Consider the following 16,439-nt stretch of genomic DNA (forward strand, 5'->3'; position numbering starts at 1 on the left):
ATTTTTTAACAGATATGCCAATTCAAAAGCGACGAGTAATTAAAAACAAATGGAGTATAACTTAAACAATATCACAGGCTCAAAGGCCTTAACATATGTTGGTTTTTTTTGTGAGGTTTATGGAGTTACAAGCAACCAAGAAAGAATTATTATTTGTTGCTTGAAGGCTCGATAATTTTTATTTCACCAATTCTTTCTATTTTCAATTGATTAATTTCTTTCTTTACGCAAACATTTAATTCGTCAATTATTATGTTTATAATTTTTTATTTTAGTTTGCATTTTTCAAATAGCCAGAATCGGACGTTGATTTTAGATGTGGTACTCACTTGTAATTAACTTTTGTGATGTACTAACATAACGACTTTTTCGCAATATTAACTAAACTTGAAAATTTGATTAGTAATATATCATAAAACGGCAAATCACCTTGTTTTTCCGACTAATATATCGCAAAACGATAAATTATCTTGTTTTACTATATCATCAAAAAAGTTTCATATTCAAGTATTGAATATTTTCAAATGAGACTTTGTATATTTTCAAAGCTATGCGCGGGGTTCGGAGAAGGACCGAGAATACGAAGGGCTTATTCCTCTTTTATTTCTGCAACCCACAGTCCATTATATCCACACACACGCACCCACTCTTTTTTCTCTTGTTCTCTTCAATTTTTCTGCGCCTTCACAGTTGGCCACTATCGTCCATGGCTTACTATTACACTCTGTATTGTACTGATGAAAGCAAAATATCATAGCTTCACAGTCAATTTTTAGGGCTTAATGGACTTAGACACCAAACCCCATCAACGCACAGCAGCCGTTACAAGCAATAGTACAAAAACTGAGCTTTTTATTTGCTTTACTTCTCGTCTTTCTTCTTCTACTTCATCTTCTTCCATGAAATTCTCTAAATCAATTCTTAGTCCTGGTCGTGCACGTGATGGGCCGCTTTCTCTTCCCACTTCTCTTAGCCGGAGACTCAGAGCAAATGGGAGCTTAAAAGGTGGTCAAGCTTCTCCGATGTTTCCGTCCACCGGGAAGAAACGTGGGTCGGGTTTTGAAAACCCGGAACCTACTTCTCCGAAGGTTACTTGTATTGGTCAAGTTCGAGTGAAGACGAAGAAGAAGGTGAAACAGACACGGAGTTTGTCGAAGAGAAGAAGTGGAAGCGGTGAGGTGAGTTTTAGAAAAATAGAGCAAGCTCAAGTCAGTGAGGCATTTAATCAAACAGATGATAGGCTATTGTTAAGGAATCAGAGATACTCACAAGGGAACTCGAGTGTGCATTATCAGCAACAAGAATGCGTTTCTCATAGAAATCAAAGATGGGTTCATCTTCCATTGACGATATGTGAAGCTTTGAGAGCTTTCGGTGCTGAGTTTAGCTGTTTGTTCCCTTGTCGTTCGTCGTGTTTTTCGACGAACGAAAGGGAAAAAGAAGAGAAAGGAGGGGAGAACAATGAACATAGATCGTGTGGGGCGGTTTTTGCTAGATGGTTAGTAGCAGTGCAAGATGGGGAAGGAGGGAAAAGAAGGGATATTGAGTTGGTGGTAGCGAGCGGTGAAGAAGAAAGAACAGAGGAGGCGAGGTGTAGCAGTACAATGAGGAGTTCAAGAAGACATGTATTTGAAGATATTGAATTTAAGGATGAGATTGTTGAAATGGAAAGCGGAGGAGGTAGAGTGAGTGTTTGTATTCCGCCGAAAAATGCTCTGCTTCTTATGAGATGCAGATCCGATCCTCTGAAAATGGCTGACCTTACTAATCGGTTCAGGGAGTCACCTGTTTTGAAACATTACGATGAGGAGGATGACGAACAAGAAGATGTTGGAGAATTGGAAAAATTCGGAGAAATTAAGCGTATGGACATCATAGATTATCAGATATGTGAACCAAGTAATACAGTTGAATCAACGGAGAAATTGTGCAAAATGTCAGGTGAAACTAGTCTTTCGTTAGATCTCAATGAAATCGAAGAGAACCCGGAGGAAATAGAGGAAGAAAGAAAGCATGAAACTTGTGAATTAGCCGCAGAAATGGAGGAAGAGCATGACCGAATAGAGTGTTTTGTAGGCGAAGACGAAGAGTATCTTGAACAATCAGTCCAATTGGTTAATCATACGGAAGATAATGAAGAAATTGGAAGTAACCATGTTGAAGAGATTGCGGAAGGAGGAGAAAAACTGACCATTTCGCCTCGTTTATCGTTATCAGAAAGCTCGAATAGACGAAGTATGATAATTGAAGAGGAAGAACTAGAACTAGTAACTGAAGAAGCTGCATTGGAAGAAGAAGAAGAACGATTCAAGTTAACCGTAATGAAAGAGATTGAAGAAATTCTAATGCTGGGTAAAGTAGAAATGAATTCGACAACGCCCCAACAAGAAGACGAACAAATTGAACTAGAGAAGCAAATTGAACAACCCAAAGAGCCTGAAAACGAAGAAAAAGAATCCGTTTTACCAGAGTGCTTGTTACTAATGATGTGTGAACCGAAGCTATCAATGGAAGTTTCGAAAGAAACATGGGTGTGTAGAAGGGATTTTCTCAGATGGTTACCCGAAAGAAAACAACACACCAAACCACCCAAGAAAGAGATCCCCGAAGAACAACCCAAAAGGCGGCGAAGCACTGACACTAAACCCACGGAACACAGGAACAAACACCTATTACAACCACCAAGATCATCGTGTTCTTTACCAGCAGCCACGGGGATGTCCATGGCTACTATGATTGAGCAGAAACTAGTGAATGCAGCAGCTTACGAGCCGTTCGTATTGACAAGATGCAAGTCGGAGCCAATGAGGACAGCGGCAGCTAAGCTGACCCCGGAGAATTGTTGCTGGAAAAACAGAAAAATTGAGCCTCACCGGCCAGCTACATTTGGCGTCGGGGCAGCTGGAGTCGGGTTTTGAGCTGACCCGATTGGTTTGTTACTATTGAATACAATAGTCTAGCACTGTGTCTAGCTTGTACATTTTCTTTAAATGAAATTAGCAACTTTGGTTTATGATTTTATTCAGTTGGTGTTCAGTACATTATACGTCGAAAAGTTTTATATCGAGGGTGCAATAAACATTATCTAACAAATTCAACTTTATATATTAAGTGTTAAAAGAAGTACTTATCACTCTGCTACGACTCTCGTGGTGAATTTTCTTTAATATCATCACTCTGGCTACTGTTGTCTGAATTAACATCAATTTGTTGGGGAGGTAGACGATAAGGATTGAGGATAGGTTTTATATGAATGTTTTTTTTCTGATATACTGATGAGATGTCACCCTTCTTCCATTGGTGTTTCCTTTGTTTTTTTATGATTCCGATACCATTTGAAGTCTGATTAATTTGAATTTATTTGTGTAAAATATTCACTCCGAAGATGAAATTTCTAGTTAGTCAATGATACAAAAATACTTACCACTACCATGTAACTTTTAATAGTATGCCTCATTTCATACCAAGGAAGGTTATTTTTGTCATTTTGAATAAATGTTTTCGAGAATTTGATCTTGAAAATATCTGATATTTTTCTCCGTAGCAAACACATCCTTGATCTTACATTTTCCTATTTGTTTGCTACTTACTTCGTATCTTGCCATTTTGATGTTATATTTTCTTGAAATCCAATTTTGGATACTCGTCTTTTAAGTCGAGAATCTATCAAACACAACCTTCCTACCCCTTTTTACGTTGTTATTCCAATAAACAAAAATGAAAATGCTAGTATATTTATCCCTAGTACTTAGTCAACAAAAAACAATCGCTAGGTCCAAACAAGCTAAGCAATATACCAAAACTGAATCGCGCCCATTCAAGCGTGACGCTCTCAACATATTTTTTTTCTATATCAATGACTTGAATCCAAAACTTTTGATTAAAGATGAAGCAATTCAACCACTACACCACAATTGATATTAAAGTCAATCTTTATGCAATCTATGTACTAATTTATTAAGTAGTTCCACGTAATCATTTATATGAATCGAAGACTCATAATTGAATGTCCAAAAAAAAACATTTGACTGAATCTTAATATGAACAATCAAAGCCAAACTTTCAATGAATACTATAATTAATAGTAATTATTAGCACTATAGTTTTATGTCTTTGACCTAATGTTAATGGGCAATCTGGATAACCACATCATAACATAATGTATCAGTATACCTATAATGTAAGGACGGGAAATATTGTTACACTCCTAGCAATATTCACGTAACGTAAAATTTACGTACATTTTATTCTCGTCAAATCTTAGTTGTATAAAAGATTCAAAGAGAATAGTATATGGTCTAAAAGATATTTTAATGGAAGCTGATTCTTTTTTATATATATATATTATTATGTGTGGCTTGTTTAAATGTCATGTGACAAGGAGCCTCTCTATTTATTTCTTCAACTTTATACCACTAGTATATTAAAGTTTAAACATTCTTATACAGTTTTACCTCTTTGTGTTAATACATATTTTTGATAATTCTATAATTGGTAAATTTAAGTTTTTGTGATATATGACATATTATATTTAATTATTATTTAACATATTTTTTTAATATCTTCAAATAGAAAACATATTATGTATCTTGGACTATTTTTTAAAATTATATTACCTTTCAAGGATATTCTGTTTTTTTTTTGTCCAATATACTTTTCTGTTCAAGAGGTATAAATATAAAACTTCCAAATTAAGGAGAAAAATTATTGATTCGTTTGGCCATAGATTTTTTAAGTGTAATTTGGCAAATATTGTTTGTCAATATAATTTGTCATTATTTGATAAATATTTTAAATTTGTAAATACCCAAAAAAAATTAGTATTTGGGTTAGATTTCATTTTTTGAGATCTTTTAAAAGTTCAAATTATATACCAAACTGTAATCTTTTACAAAAACACTGCTCTATTACATAATTTTTTACGTAAACACCAACATAGTGTTGAAATATTCAGTTATATGAAAGTGGTGATATCACATTCTCCATTCTCACGGACACTACTTGTTATTTTTTGCAACGAAGATTCAATTGACTTGTAATACGAACTTATGGTTAGTTTAAATAGTCTTTAAAACTTATGAGTTTAAATTATATTTTTCTAAAAAGGTGACGTACGTTTTCCAAATACTATGGTCAAACACATGTAAAATTTTGCTCACATTTTCACTCAAATAATATTTGCCAAAAATATTTAAAAATATATGGCCAAACACTAGTTAAGTTTTTTATTATTTAACTTATATTTATATTTTGGTCTCAATCGATTAACTTATTTTTATTTTTATTTGGTGTTGATAATTATATGAGCTGAGCTTTAGTAAAATTATAAAAATTTATATAATTTATTTAAAATTAAAGCGTAATTATAATTGCATAAAAAATATAGGAATTATGACCCGACCAAAAATTATCTTTTTGGTCAGAGATTCCCATACTTCTTTCCAACCTTAGATTATAAGTATTTGCTTTTTTCTTTTCAGTGATTGTCTTGCTTTTTCAAGTGCTCACTTTTATGCACTTTTATTATAATTATATTTTTTTATCATAAAGAAATTTAATCCAATCGAAACCATGCAATATATGTCAATTAAGGAAACAAATAAAACAAAAACCAAAAAGATATAAAAGAAAAAAAAGTGAAATCTGCAAAAGTGATCATGTTTGAAAAGGAGATGTTATTATAAGTTAGAGTTACAACTTTCTGATATCAAGTTCGCCTGAATATAATAATTCGATTCGAATGAAGTAAATAAATTTATACAATATGAAAATTTATAAAAATTGAAAATATCGAATATTGATTTCATAAAATTTAAATTCAATTGCTTACGTACGACTAGATAGGGTCTAAAATATTTTTTATAAAAATTTCATATATAGCATATTGAAACTTAAATTTCTTAATCATGGGGGTCATATTCTGATACTAATGCCCTACTTCACATGCAATTAATCTGTGCTTCAACAGATATATTGTACATATAAGATATTTAAATGATTACTTCAATTCGAAATATATACTTCTAAAAAAAATTGCTTCATTGTCATCGATAAACAACAAAAAATGAGAAAAATGAAGATTTCGTTGGTTGAAGTTTAATATAATTTTTCATTATCGACGGAAGAAGAAAGACTATAAATATCTTGTATAGTAAAAGATTTAATAAGAAAATACAATCAAATATAATTAAAATAAAATATGCAAAAGTTAGAAAATGATCTACATTAATATTGATCCGCGATTGGATTAATTCAAATTCGCATGACATATGAGAAAATGTTAAGGGCGCGATTGGTCATAGAATTTTCAAATAATATTTGAGGAAAATTTGATAAATAGTGTTTGTCTATACAATTTGTCATTATTTTATAAATATTTTTGGCAAATATCCCAAATTTCTAAATACTAAATTTTTCTAGTATTTGGGTCAAAACTCATTATTTGGGATCTTTTGAAAATTGAAATTTATCTCAAACTTTTATCTTTTAGACTTTTACAAGAACACTGTTTATAGTAGTTGTTTGTGTTGTATTACATAATTTTTTGACGTGAACACTAAAGCAGTGATGAAATATTTAGTGAATATTAAATGATGATATAGTTGTTGATCAAAATGATGAACAATCGGCTCAGGGTAACAAAATCATGTGTTTTGTCTACTTCACCATTATTGAGATGATGCTTATTGCACTCACTTTAAACTACCACATTACTCTAGTGTCATGGAGACTATTTGTTATTATTGCAACGAAGATCCAATTGACTTGTAATACAAACTTATGGTTAGTTTTGATAAATTTTAAAACTTATGGATATAAATCATACTTTTATAAAAAAGTGAAATATATTTTTCAAATACTATGACTAAACATATGGCGAAATTTCATCCAAATAATATTTATCAAAAATATTTGAAAATCTATAATTAAACGCTAACAGATAGCGGACTACTTAATTGAATTTTTTTTTTTTAGAGAAACCAACGTACACAAATTTCAAGTTACAAATACGTATGAATTATGATGGACAGAATTTATAGGAGTCCACACACAATTTAGTTATTATTATTTTTTTACTTTTATTATAATAAAATAAAACCTTAATAAATTAAATTCATTTAATCAAATGTAACACTTTAGTATTATACAAAGGATCATGTATGTTTCTCCACTTTCTCTGACAAAAACAACTCCCAGGCTATTGTTTAATGTTATGTACTCGAGATTTAATAATTTATTATACCAAATTAATTAACATGAAATGAGAAATCATTAATTACTTTTTTTCTTAATAAAAACAACACCTAGGTGACAGGATGTCCTACATATTAAGAAATCGACATTAAAAAAATAATAAAACAAGTTTTGCAAGTAATTTTGACACATTTTTTTATATATATACTATTACTTCTTCAGCAAAACAACATGTGCTTAGCTAAATTTAGATTCGATATCAGAAAGTCTAACAAAAATAATAAAACGTTTTTTAATATAGGTGATTTCATATTTAAGAAAATATGAACAAATACTTATCACGCTACTGTAATCTTTGTGGTGATAATTTTTTATTAAACTTAGTACATCTAGTTATAAATATATTTATAGCTATCAAACCATGCCCAAAATTCAACATTAATTCATCTTTTAGAGGAAGCATAAATATTTAACATTTTGAGACAAATCTGAATATTTTTTTCCAAAAGGTCTCACATGTAATTCGAATTACATGCACTATATGACTTTTTTTAGGCCATTTCTTGTTTGTCCTTAAAATTGAATGTTCTCTAATTTTTGTCTTTAGAATCAGATTTATTTCTAGTAAGACATAAATTGTTAAAGGCTCGAGAAATAATTTGTGAAATATTATAATGTAAAAATATAAGCTTATGTCCCATAAAAATATTATTCATCTCGAATGATAATATTAAAGACCATCGGAATAGGAACAAAGGTACAAATAACCTATTTTTCTCTTTTTAAAATAGGGATAATGCACAAGTAATTACTCAATCTATGCTCAAAATCTCAGAGACACACTTATACTATACTAAGGCCCTATTAGCCCCTGAACTTATTTCATTAATAATTTTCTACCCTTTTAGGCCTACATGGCACTATCTTGTGGGTCCAACGCTGGTTCACTTTTTTTTCAAGCTAGTGCCACGTAGACCAAAAAGGGATAGAAAATTACTGTAGAATAAATTCAGGATAGTAATAGAACCTTAGTATATTATAAATATATCTATGAAATTTCGATCATAGGTTAAAGGGTGCTTGAACAGTAGTTGATGAAATTTATGAAATTTGCATCTTGCATACAAATTGAGTCCATTGGACTGACAGGGAACAAACAAATATTTATAAACAAATGCTCAGTATGGGCTTTTAACTTTTTGTCCAGAAATAATTGGGCCTGCTTGATCTGGATTTTATTGAAAGTTTAGTAATTATAGACCTTTGCATTGACAAAATGTTAGATATTATCAAAAACGTTTTCTCATAAGATTTTCAATTTACTCAAATGAATTTGTAATCCATGATCTAAAAGGTCCATTGATTGTGAGAAAAATAAAAAGATAAATCATTTACTAAACAATTGTCCTGAAAAGGCACCTTCAACAAAAATTCCAGGCAAGTGTTTCACTTAAAAGGTCACTTAATTCGAAAAGTGATATATATGGTCATTTTAAAATGATGTAACACCTGAATTTTTACGTTTGAAAATATTAAACTCAAACCCCTCGTCAAACAAAAAAAATGTTATATCCGATCCAATATCTAATCCAATGGAATTTCTTCATAAGCTAAGCAAATAGCTGAAAATGTGAAATAATTTAAGAGACAAGTATCCAAGACACCCTTAAAATGGACACAAATTATTAGTTTTATTCCGAAACTATCAATAGCCTTAAAAACACTCATTTACTTGACTAATTGAAGTTAAATACATCCTCGATCTTGCAACATTAGTAAAATACATCCATAAATTTTCGCCAAGTTTAAGGATGTTTTCAACGCTTCTCTCGATTTTTATTAAGAACTTCATTCTCCTACAAGAGTTTGAAATCACTTGTTATGTCATGTTGCATATCGAGAGTGTATATTGAGGTGTATCTAATTTTAGTTAGTCAAATAGAGTGGTATTTTTAAGACCCTCAATAATTTGAAAATGAAACTGATAATTTACGTTAAATGCAGTAATGATATCTTTTATACTTGTCTCATAATTTAATCAAAGGAAAACAAATATTGTCTGACAAATTATTTCATATAGCAAACATCTCTTGTAGTGAAAATGTGGATGTCAAGATGCCATTGATTAAAAAAGATTATACCCCAAAAATGAAAAAAAGAAGAAGTGAGTTACAAATTAAAAGAATGTTGCTTTTGGAAATTAAATGTATCTAATCATGTTCTCTTTTAGCATTTTCATAATTACACATAAAATTTGAAGTAAATTAATTTTTGGGATAAGGATTTAAATAATATCTTAATTTTAGTTGAATTTGCTATTGCGATACTAAACTTTCACGAGGATTTATTACCTTCCTTGACTATTTAATACCGTATTTTCAACATATATATTCGTCCATGTGGACATAAAAAATAATGCAAAATTATAAATAGTAATGTGTCCACGTAGACACATATGTACCTTTAAAATACACTATTAGATAGTTCAGGCGGTAAAAAATACACTATTAAATAATTCATGGATGTAATAGGTCCTCATGAAGTTTAGTATCGCAACAATAAATTAGACTGAAGTTGAAATATTTTACAAACCCTTATCCATTAATTTTAAAATCATTTTAGTCAATTTTTAAGACTTTTATTATCAACTTGGGCTTTCAATATCAATTAGATTCACTGCCTACGTGCCCTAAAACAAAAAAAGTTAACATCTACTTTGCAATAAAAACTAGCAAAAGCCAAAAAAGGTATCCACAACTTCTCTACTTTGTCACCTAAAAATAATAAAAAGTAACTCACAAAAACACATGATTTAAGCTGTTCTCTTCCATACATTATTTGCCTTTTCCCCCTCTTTTTGGATTAATATGACAACTTTTTAGATCGTGAATCTTACATTTCTAATTATCGAAAAGGATAAAGTAATAGGTCATATTAAACTTTTTTACTGAATTTAATATTATCTTTTTTTCTAATTTCTCCCTTTTTGTTTTTCGAGGAGTCTCTAAGCAACAGTAAAATTATCTTTGTGTGATCTATAGATAATTGATTCGAGTAATCAAAACAACTTATAATACTTGTATTAGACTAAACCGCTTTGCAGTACACCTTTTAAGTACGGCCTTTCCCCGAATGTTTTGTGCATCGAAATAACCCAAAACATGAATAGGGATCCAAAAATATATTTGACACCTTTCCTCATATATGTTTAGCATATAGAGGGATTTTACGAGTTGATCCTTTAATTTCTTTGGTTAAAATAGGTTATGTTTGATATTTTATATGTTTTAGCTTGACAAAAATAAGGTGTCACGTTAGAAAAAAGATGGATAAATATACAATTTTATTGCTCAAGTGATCTTTGAATTGACAAAAGAAAGATAATTTAATTATTGCTTCGAGAACTATTAAACCGAGTATCTATAGGAAACAATTTTTCTACTCCACAAAGATAGCTATAGATCACACAAAGATAATTTTACTGTTGCTTCGAGACTCCTCGAAAAATGTTGCAAAAAAAGGTCAATTTTTTCATATAGAAGTCACCAAATCTTTTTTTACAAAATTATTCCCACAATGAGCACTTTGATTATACAGCAAGTTTTGTAATTAACAATTATTTGTCTTATGAAATGCAGAAACAGAGGTTGTTTCTGTTATAATCAGAGAGTTAGAAGATCATGAGCTTTGTATCCTAAAGTAAAAAATTGCAAAAATAGCCACTTTTAGCGAACATTCGATGCCACAGCTCTAGCCCAATATTTGATCTGTTCTTTCATGTGATCTTCTGGTGAATAAGGTTGTCTTCGTATCTTGTCTAAATCTGATAAACCAACTGGTTTCTTCTTGTTCTTCTCTATCAAGCCTGGAGTACTTGTGTTTGCAAATTTTGAGATCGAATCCTTCTTTTCGTTGTTCAAGTCTAAGTTCTTGAAACCTTGCAAATCTTCAACTTCTAAGCCATTTGAACTATATCTAGTCTTGCTTTCTTGACCTTGTTTTCTCCTTAGTTGGTGCTTTGTGATGCTAGAAATGCTTGGACTTCTTGTGAGACCCTAATATATAACAAACACATTAAAGTGGTTCAATTGATGACATGTTACGAATCAAACATCAGACAAATCCAGAATTTGAACTTCATGAGTTAAATATATGACAGTCCTAGCCTAATGAGTGTACTTTTGAGACTATGGTTATGGATTTTATTGAAATTTAGTGTTTTTTTCAATATGTATATGTACAGTTGAATAAAATATGAGAGGCAGATTCAGAAGTCTACACTTGATGAGCTCAACCTTTATTGTTCCTAGCACTGATAGGTGTACTTTTGAGACTATGGTTATGGATTTTATTGAAATTTAGTCCTTTTTTCACATGTATATTCAAGAAAGATATAATAAAATAAAATAAAAGTGTGTTCTCTCTAACACCTTAAGTATTCTTGCGAAACCCTATTATATAATGACATACCACAAAACAAAAACAAAGGTGGATTCAGAATTCGAACATGATGAGTTCAACCCTTAACGTTCCTAGCATTGATGAGTGTACTTTTGAGATGATGGTTATGGATTTTATTGAAATCTACGGTCTTTTTTCACATGTATATTCAAAATTCAAGTTCAATTGATCGTTGAGAAGATACGAGTAAAATACAAGTGATACTCTTAAACAACTTAAGAATTCTGATGAGATGATCACACACTTTAAAAGTTTCTTTTGCCAGTAGTCTAAACTATATTAGTAAAAGCTACTCGAAAACAACTTAAGTATTTTGATAAGATGATCACATACTTCAAAAGTTTCATTCGGCTTTAGTCTAAACCATATTAGTAAAAGCTACTCAAAAACAACTCAAGTATTCTGATGTGATGATCACATACTTCAAAAGTTTCATTCGGTTTTAATCTAAACCATATTAGTAAAAGCTACTCGAAAACAACTCAAGTATTCTGATGAGATGAACATACTTCAAAAGTTTCATCCGTATGTAGTCTAAACCATATTAGTATAAGCTACTCAAAAACAATTAGGTTCAAGAAAAACTAATAGATCATGCAATTCTAAGCAGGAAGTAAGTAAAGTTGTATAGCAATACCTTTGAAGTATGTTTAGGAGGCAAGACTCTTGCATTATTGTTCAAAGATGCTTGCCTAATCAACTTTCCCATAGAAAACTCATTTTCCTCATCATGAATTTCTTCCACTTTCGCGTAAACCGGCAAAGAAGGTGCCCTCTGCAGATTGCCCTGTGATGTCTTTAGTAAATTGACCTTTGTAGTATGTTTTGAAGGTGAGACTTTTACTTTGTTTATAGATGCTTGCCTTATCAACTTTCCCATTGAAAAATCACTTTCCTCATCATGAATTTGTTCACTTTCTTGTAGTGCCTTGTTCTGTGATGCTTTTGGTAACATTACTTGAGAAGTATCACTGATTTGTTCACTTTCTTGATAAACAGGCAGAGAAGGTGCCCTCTGCAGATTACTCCTCTGTAATGTTTTCGAAAGTGGAACTTTTACTTCGTTTATAGATGCTTGTCTAATCAATTTCCCCATAGAGAAGTCACTTTCTTCATCATGAGATTCTTCTTTATAATCCACAAAAACAGGCAAAGAAGGTGCTCTCTGCAGATTACACCTCTGATCGGATGATGATGATGAAGATGCTCTTTGTAATCTTGGTTTGCTTCTTCTTGAATCAAGATTCAATTTTTCAACTTGTGGGAGTTTTTGCAGTGAAGAAAATGTTTCTTCCATGGATTTTCCAGATAAAAAATCTTGGGTTTTCTTTGAAGAAGAACAAGGCTCAGAATAACATCTCAACATTCTTGATTTTCTATCAAGTAAGTTCCCAAAAAACCAACTTTCTTCAAGAAGCATTCCAGGTTCCATTTTGTTACCACTTTTGGGAGAAGTTGGAACAGACATTTCATCAAACACATACATTGCTATTGCAAGATTCCTAAAATTTAACAGTTTTTTGGCCTCACAAATATAAGTTAAAAGAGTCCCACATGGGATTCTTGAGGCATCTTTTATACTTTATTTCTTATACTCCCATCTGTCTCCGTTAGAAAATTTGATTCGGTACGAAATTTAAAAAATAAAGAAATTTTTTTAAAATTTATAATCTAAAATGAATAATAGAAATGTGTGCGATTATATATTATTTCACTACGATAAATTAAATATTTTAAAATTAAATTATTATTAAATATAATTTTTTTAATATCAAAAAAAAATTAATCATATAAATTGAAACTATAAAAGCTGTCAAATGGGGTTGATTAGGGAGGCCATGTTGTGTGATTGGGTGTCATGTGCATATAGAACAGTTGCGTATTTAATCAGTACAATGTGGACACAGAGACTAGAAGGAAAAAAAAAAGACAGATATGTGGCAAGGGTTGATCTAGGGCTCGATCGAATACAGTAACTAAAAGTTTACTTGTTAGATATAATTATTAGATTTTAAACTTTAAATTTTAAACTTCGTAATTTTATAACTTGTTAATTGATTCATGACATATCGATGTAAAGCTTTAAATTGGATGTGTTACGTGTAAATGTTTTATTAGAGAGGAAAGAGAAAGACATGAATATTGCATCAATGAAGTGAGTTATGAATTTTGAGGTTTTAATTTTCGAGTTTAAAATTTAACAGAATTAATAATCATTAAATACATGTTGATCCATTGATGAATCGGTCTTTAGTTTCGCCTTTCAAATGAATTGTTCTTTTAACTTTTGTCCTCCAACTATTGAACTTATGTTTATCAGAATATAAATTCTTTAGTCCTACGAGATGTAACTTGTGAGATATTATAATGGCGAAAATATAAACATATGTTCGTAAAGAAAAAATTAAAGACCAACACATATAGAGACATAAGTGCTAATGGCTCGTAGAGAATACTATTTAATTTATTTTCGATATTTATATTGATGAAAAATAACTAACGTATACTTGTAAAATTAATCAAAATATGCATACTCATACCTACATCATAATTATTAAAAAAGACATTAAAAAAGACAAATATATGTGTAAATGTTTTATGATGGAGAGAAAGAAAAAGACATTAAATTATAAAAATAAAATAAAACTTGTGGTGTGTAGATAGAAAATATAGAAAAGGGAGGTGTGTATGCATTTAATTGGAACAAAAAAAGAAGAAAAAGATATATGAGGAAGTATTTTATGAACAAAATGCAAAGACTTAGCTAATGCCAGCACATCCCATGTGATGGACTTGTTTTTTTGTTTGATTATTTGCTTCAACAAATCACAAAATTCACTAGAATATTATTAACTTAATAATAATGTAACAGCTAAGTTTTACTAATAATAAATATACTTTTATTTTAGTTGGACAACCTAATAAAAAGGAATAAGTCTAATTTGATGATGGTGTTTCTTTGACGTTGGTTTAATAAGAGAGTTTAATTTTCCTCAATCATACCAAATATTTTTGGTTAGTTAGACGGTTCATGACCATATGAAAAATTTACACGTTATTTTATTTTTCGTATTTATTTTAAATATTATGATTAATTTAAATATGCATCGAAAATCATTCTTTGGAGATAAAAATTTTTTTATTAGGGGCGGAGCTAGTATTGTTACGAGTTTAGCTGAAGTTAATAATTTTAATTTGAAATTTTTATTTGTCTTTAAGAAATTCATTGAATATATATTAAATTATCAATCAATTTAGAACTATGTAACTTGGATAAATTAGATTTTCAAACTTATAAGTTTTAAGTTTCGACTCTACTTCTATTTCCTACTAAAAATAATTTCGTACTTATAACTTGACCATAAAATCTCTTAATTAAGAATGATTTAATATTTTACTGTTCAGCTGCTGATATATATAGTTATAGAAGATTAACTAATATGGGTTGTGGTCAAACTTTAAATATAAAAAAGTATCATGAACCAATTCTATAATATACGAGATAGATTTAATCGAGCTTCGAGAATAACGGTATAATTTTATAAAACTCCAAGAAAAAGCAAAAGTCAAGTTGGATCTCAAGTGTAGTCTAGATCCGGTTTGTCTTGTTTGGGTCCTCAGCCAACATGCCTATCTCAAATAGATCTACACTTTGTCCTCTTATTACCTTCCAATTTTTCAATCTCTATTTTGCCCTTTTTCATAAATTGATAAAAAAATTATGAAAATATTATTTAGATATTATTTTTTAATGTATACATCTAATTTCTAGAAAGTTCTACGTGTTTATCTATTTTAAATAAATTTAAAATATGTTGCGTCTGAAATTTTATATAACTGAAGTTCAGATCGAAGTAATATTTTACTATCATATTTGGGCCATAATGCCCATATCTACTGGCTACTGGTCTAGTATGAGCATGTGCAGCCGTCGAAATTGTATTGGGACCTTAACAAATGCAACTAAATTAATTTATTTTTTGGACTTTGTGGTATTTGGTTTTATTGCTTATATTCCAAGCATTGGGTACTTGGTCTTTTGGTTCATTGAATAGCCATTGGTGTTTGATGAAGTAAATAAGAAAGGAAAATTTACATAAATCTCAATACTATATAAGTTGCTTAGATTTATTCTAATTTATAATATTATAAATTTCAAATATTTGAATTTGGTGTGTTCAGTAAGATATATAGATTAAAATTAGATATAATATGTTCAAGATATACTGTATTTAAATGGATTTGTATGTAATAAACTTCGTTCGCCTCCCTCTCATCTGATTTGTCACTCTTCTATGTATATGGTATCCAAATACATGTGAATCACACCAAATACATATATATACATATAGTTTGTATGTATCTAATGTAATTTGCATGTATATGAGATATAATGACTATCCCGCTCGCTTCTCTTCCTATTTTAGTGTATCTAGTATCAAATATATGTATATATAAGTATATTTTCCTCAATATATGATATAAAATTTTTAATTAGTGATAAAATATATAATATTTTATAAATATAGAAAATAATAGTAATAATATTAATAATATACATGATATTAAATTTATACTCCACAGTATTTGTTGCCTAGTCTTTTGGTTCATTGAATAAGCATTGATGATTGGTGAAGTAAAAAATTATTTTTTTTTCTTTCCAACTTTTTGTTTTAGCAATATTGCTCCTTTACTTCTTTTTTGTATTTGGGCCGTATCACTTTAGTTATGGCCCATATTCTCTCAGAGGCCTCAACCTTTGTCCAATGGGCCTGTCAAACTCC

The 16,439-nt window shown here is 30.1% G+C and overlaps 2 protein-coding genes across 2 annotated transcripts; one reads left to right on the forward strand and one right to left on the reverse strand.

Annotated features, from left to right (window-relative positions):
• The first annotated feature begins 552 nt into the window (after positions 1–552).
• On the forward strand, positions 553–3,025 carry LOC107026220. The gene has a single exon (XM_015227113.2). It carries the CDS (start codon positions 783–785, stop codon positions 2,916–2,918), a length of 2,136 nt encoding a protein of 711 aa, XP_015082599.1. The 5' UTR covers positions 553–782; the 3' UTR covers positions 2,919–3,025.
• Positions 3,026–10,701: 7,676 nt separating this feature from the next.
• LOC107024070 lies at positions 10,702–13,225 on the reverse strand. The gene is made up of 2 exons (XM_015224958.2): positions 12,293–13,225; positions 10,702–11,249 (listed from the first exon to the last, which is right to left on the reverse strand). Exons 1-2 carry the CDS (start codon positions 13,139–13,141, stop codon positions 10,920–10,922), a joined length of 1,179 nt encoding a protein of 392 aa, XP_015080444.1. The 5' UTR covers positions 13,142–13,225; the 3' UTR covers positions 10,702–10,919.
• Between the last annotated feature and the right edge of the window lie 3,214 nt (positions 13,226–16,439).

This window comes from Solanum pennellii, chromosome 7 (genome assembly GCF_001406875.1).
Source record: "Solanum pennellii chromosome 7, SPENNV200".
Lineage (NCBI taxonomy): Eukaryota > Viridiplantae > Streptophyta > Magnoliopsida > Solanales > Solanaceae > Solanum > Solanum pennellii.

Coding starts and splice junctions, on each gene's coding strand:
- LOC107026220 (XM_015227113.2), top strand. CDS start 783: ATGGACTTAGACACCAAACCCCATCAACGCACAGCAGCCGTTACAAGC.
- LOC107024070 (XM_015224958.2), bottom strand. CDS start 13,141: ATGTATGTGTTTGATGAAATGTCTGTTCCAACTTCTCCCAAAAGTGGT. Junction 11,250..12,292: donor CTCCTAAACATACTTCAAAG/GTATTGCTATAC, acceptor GTTATATATTAG/GGTCTCACAAGAAGTCCAAG.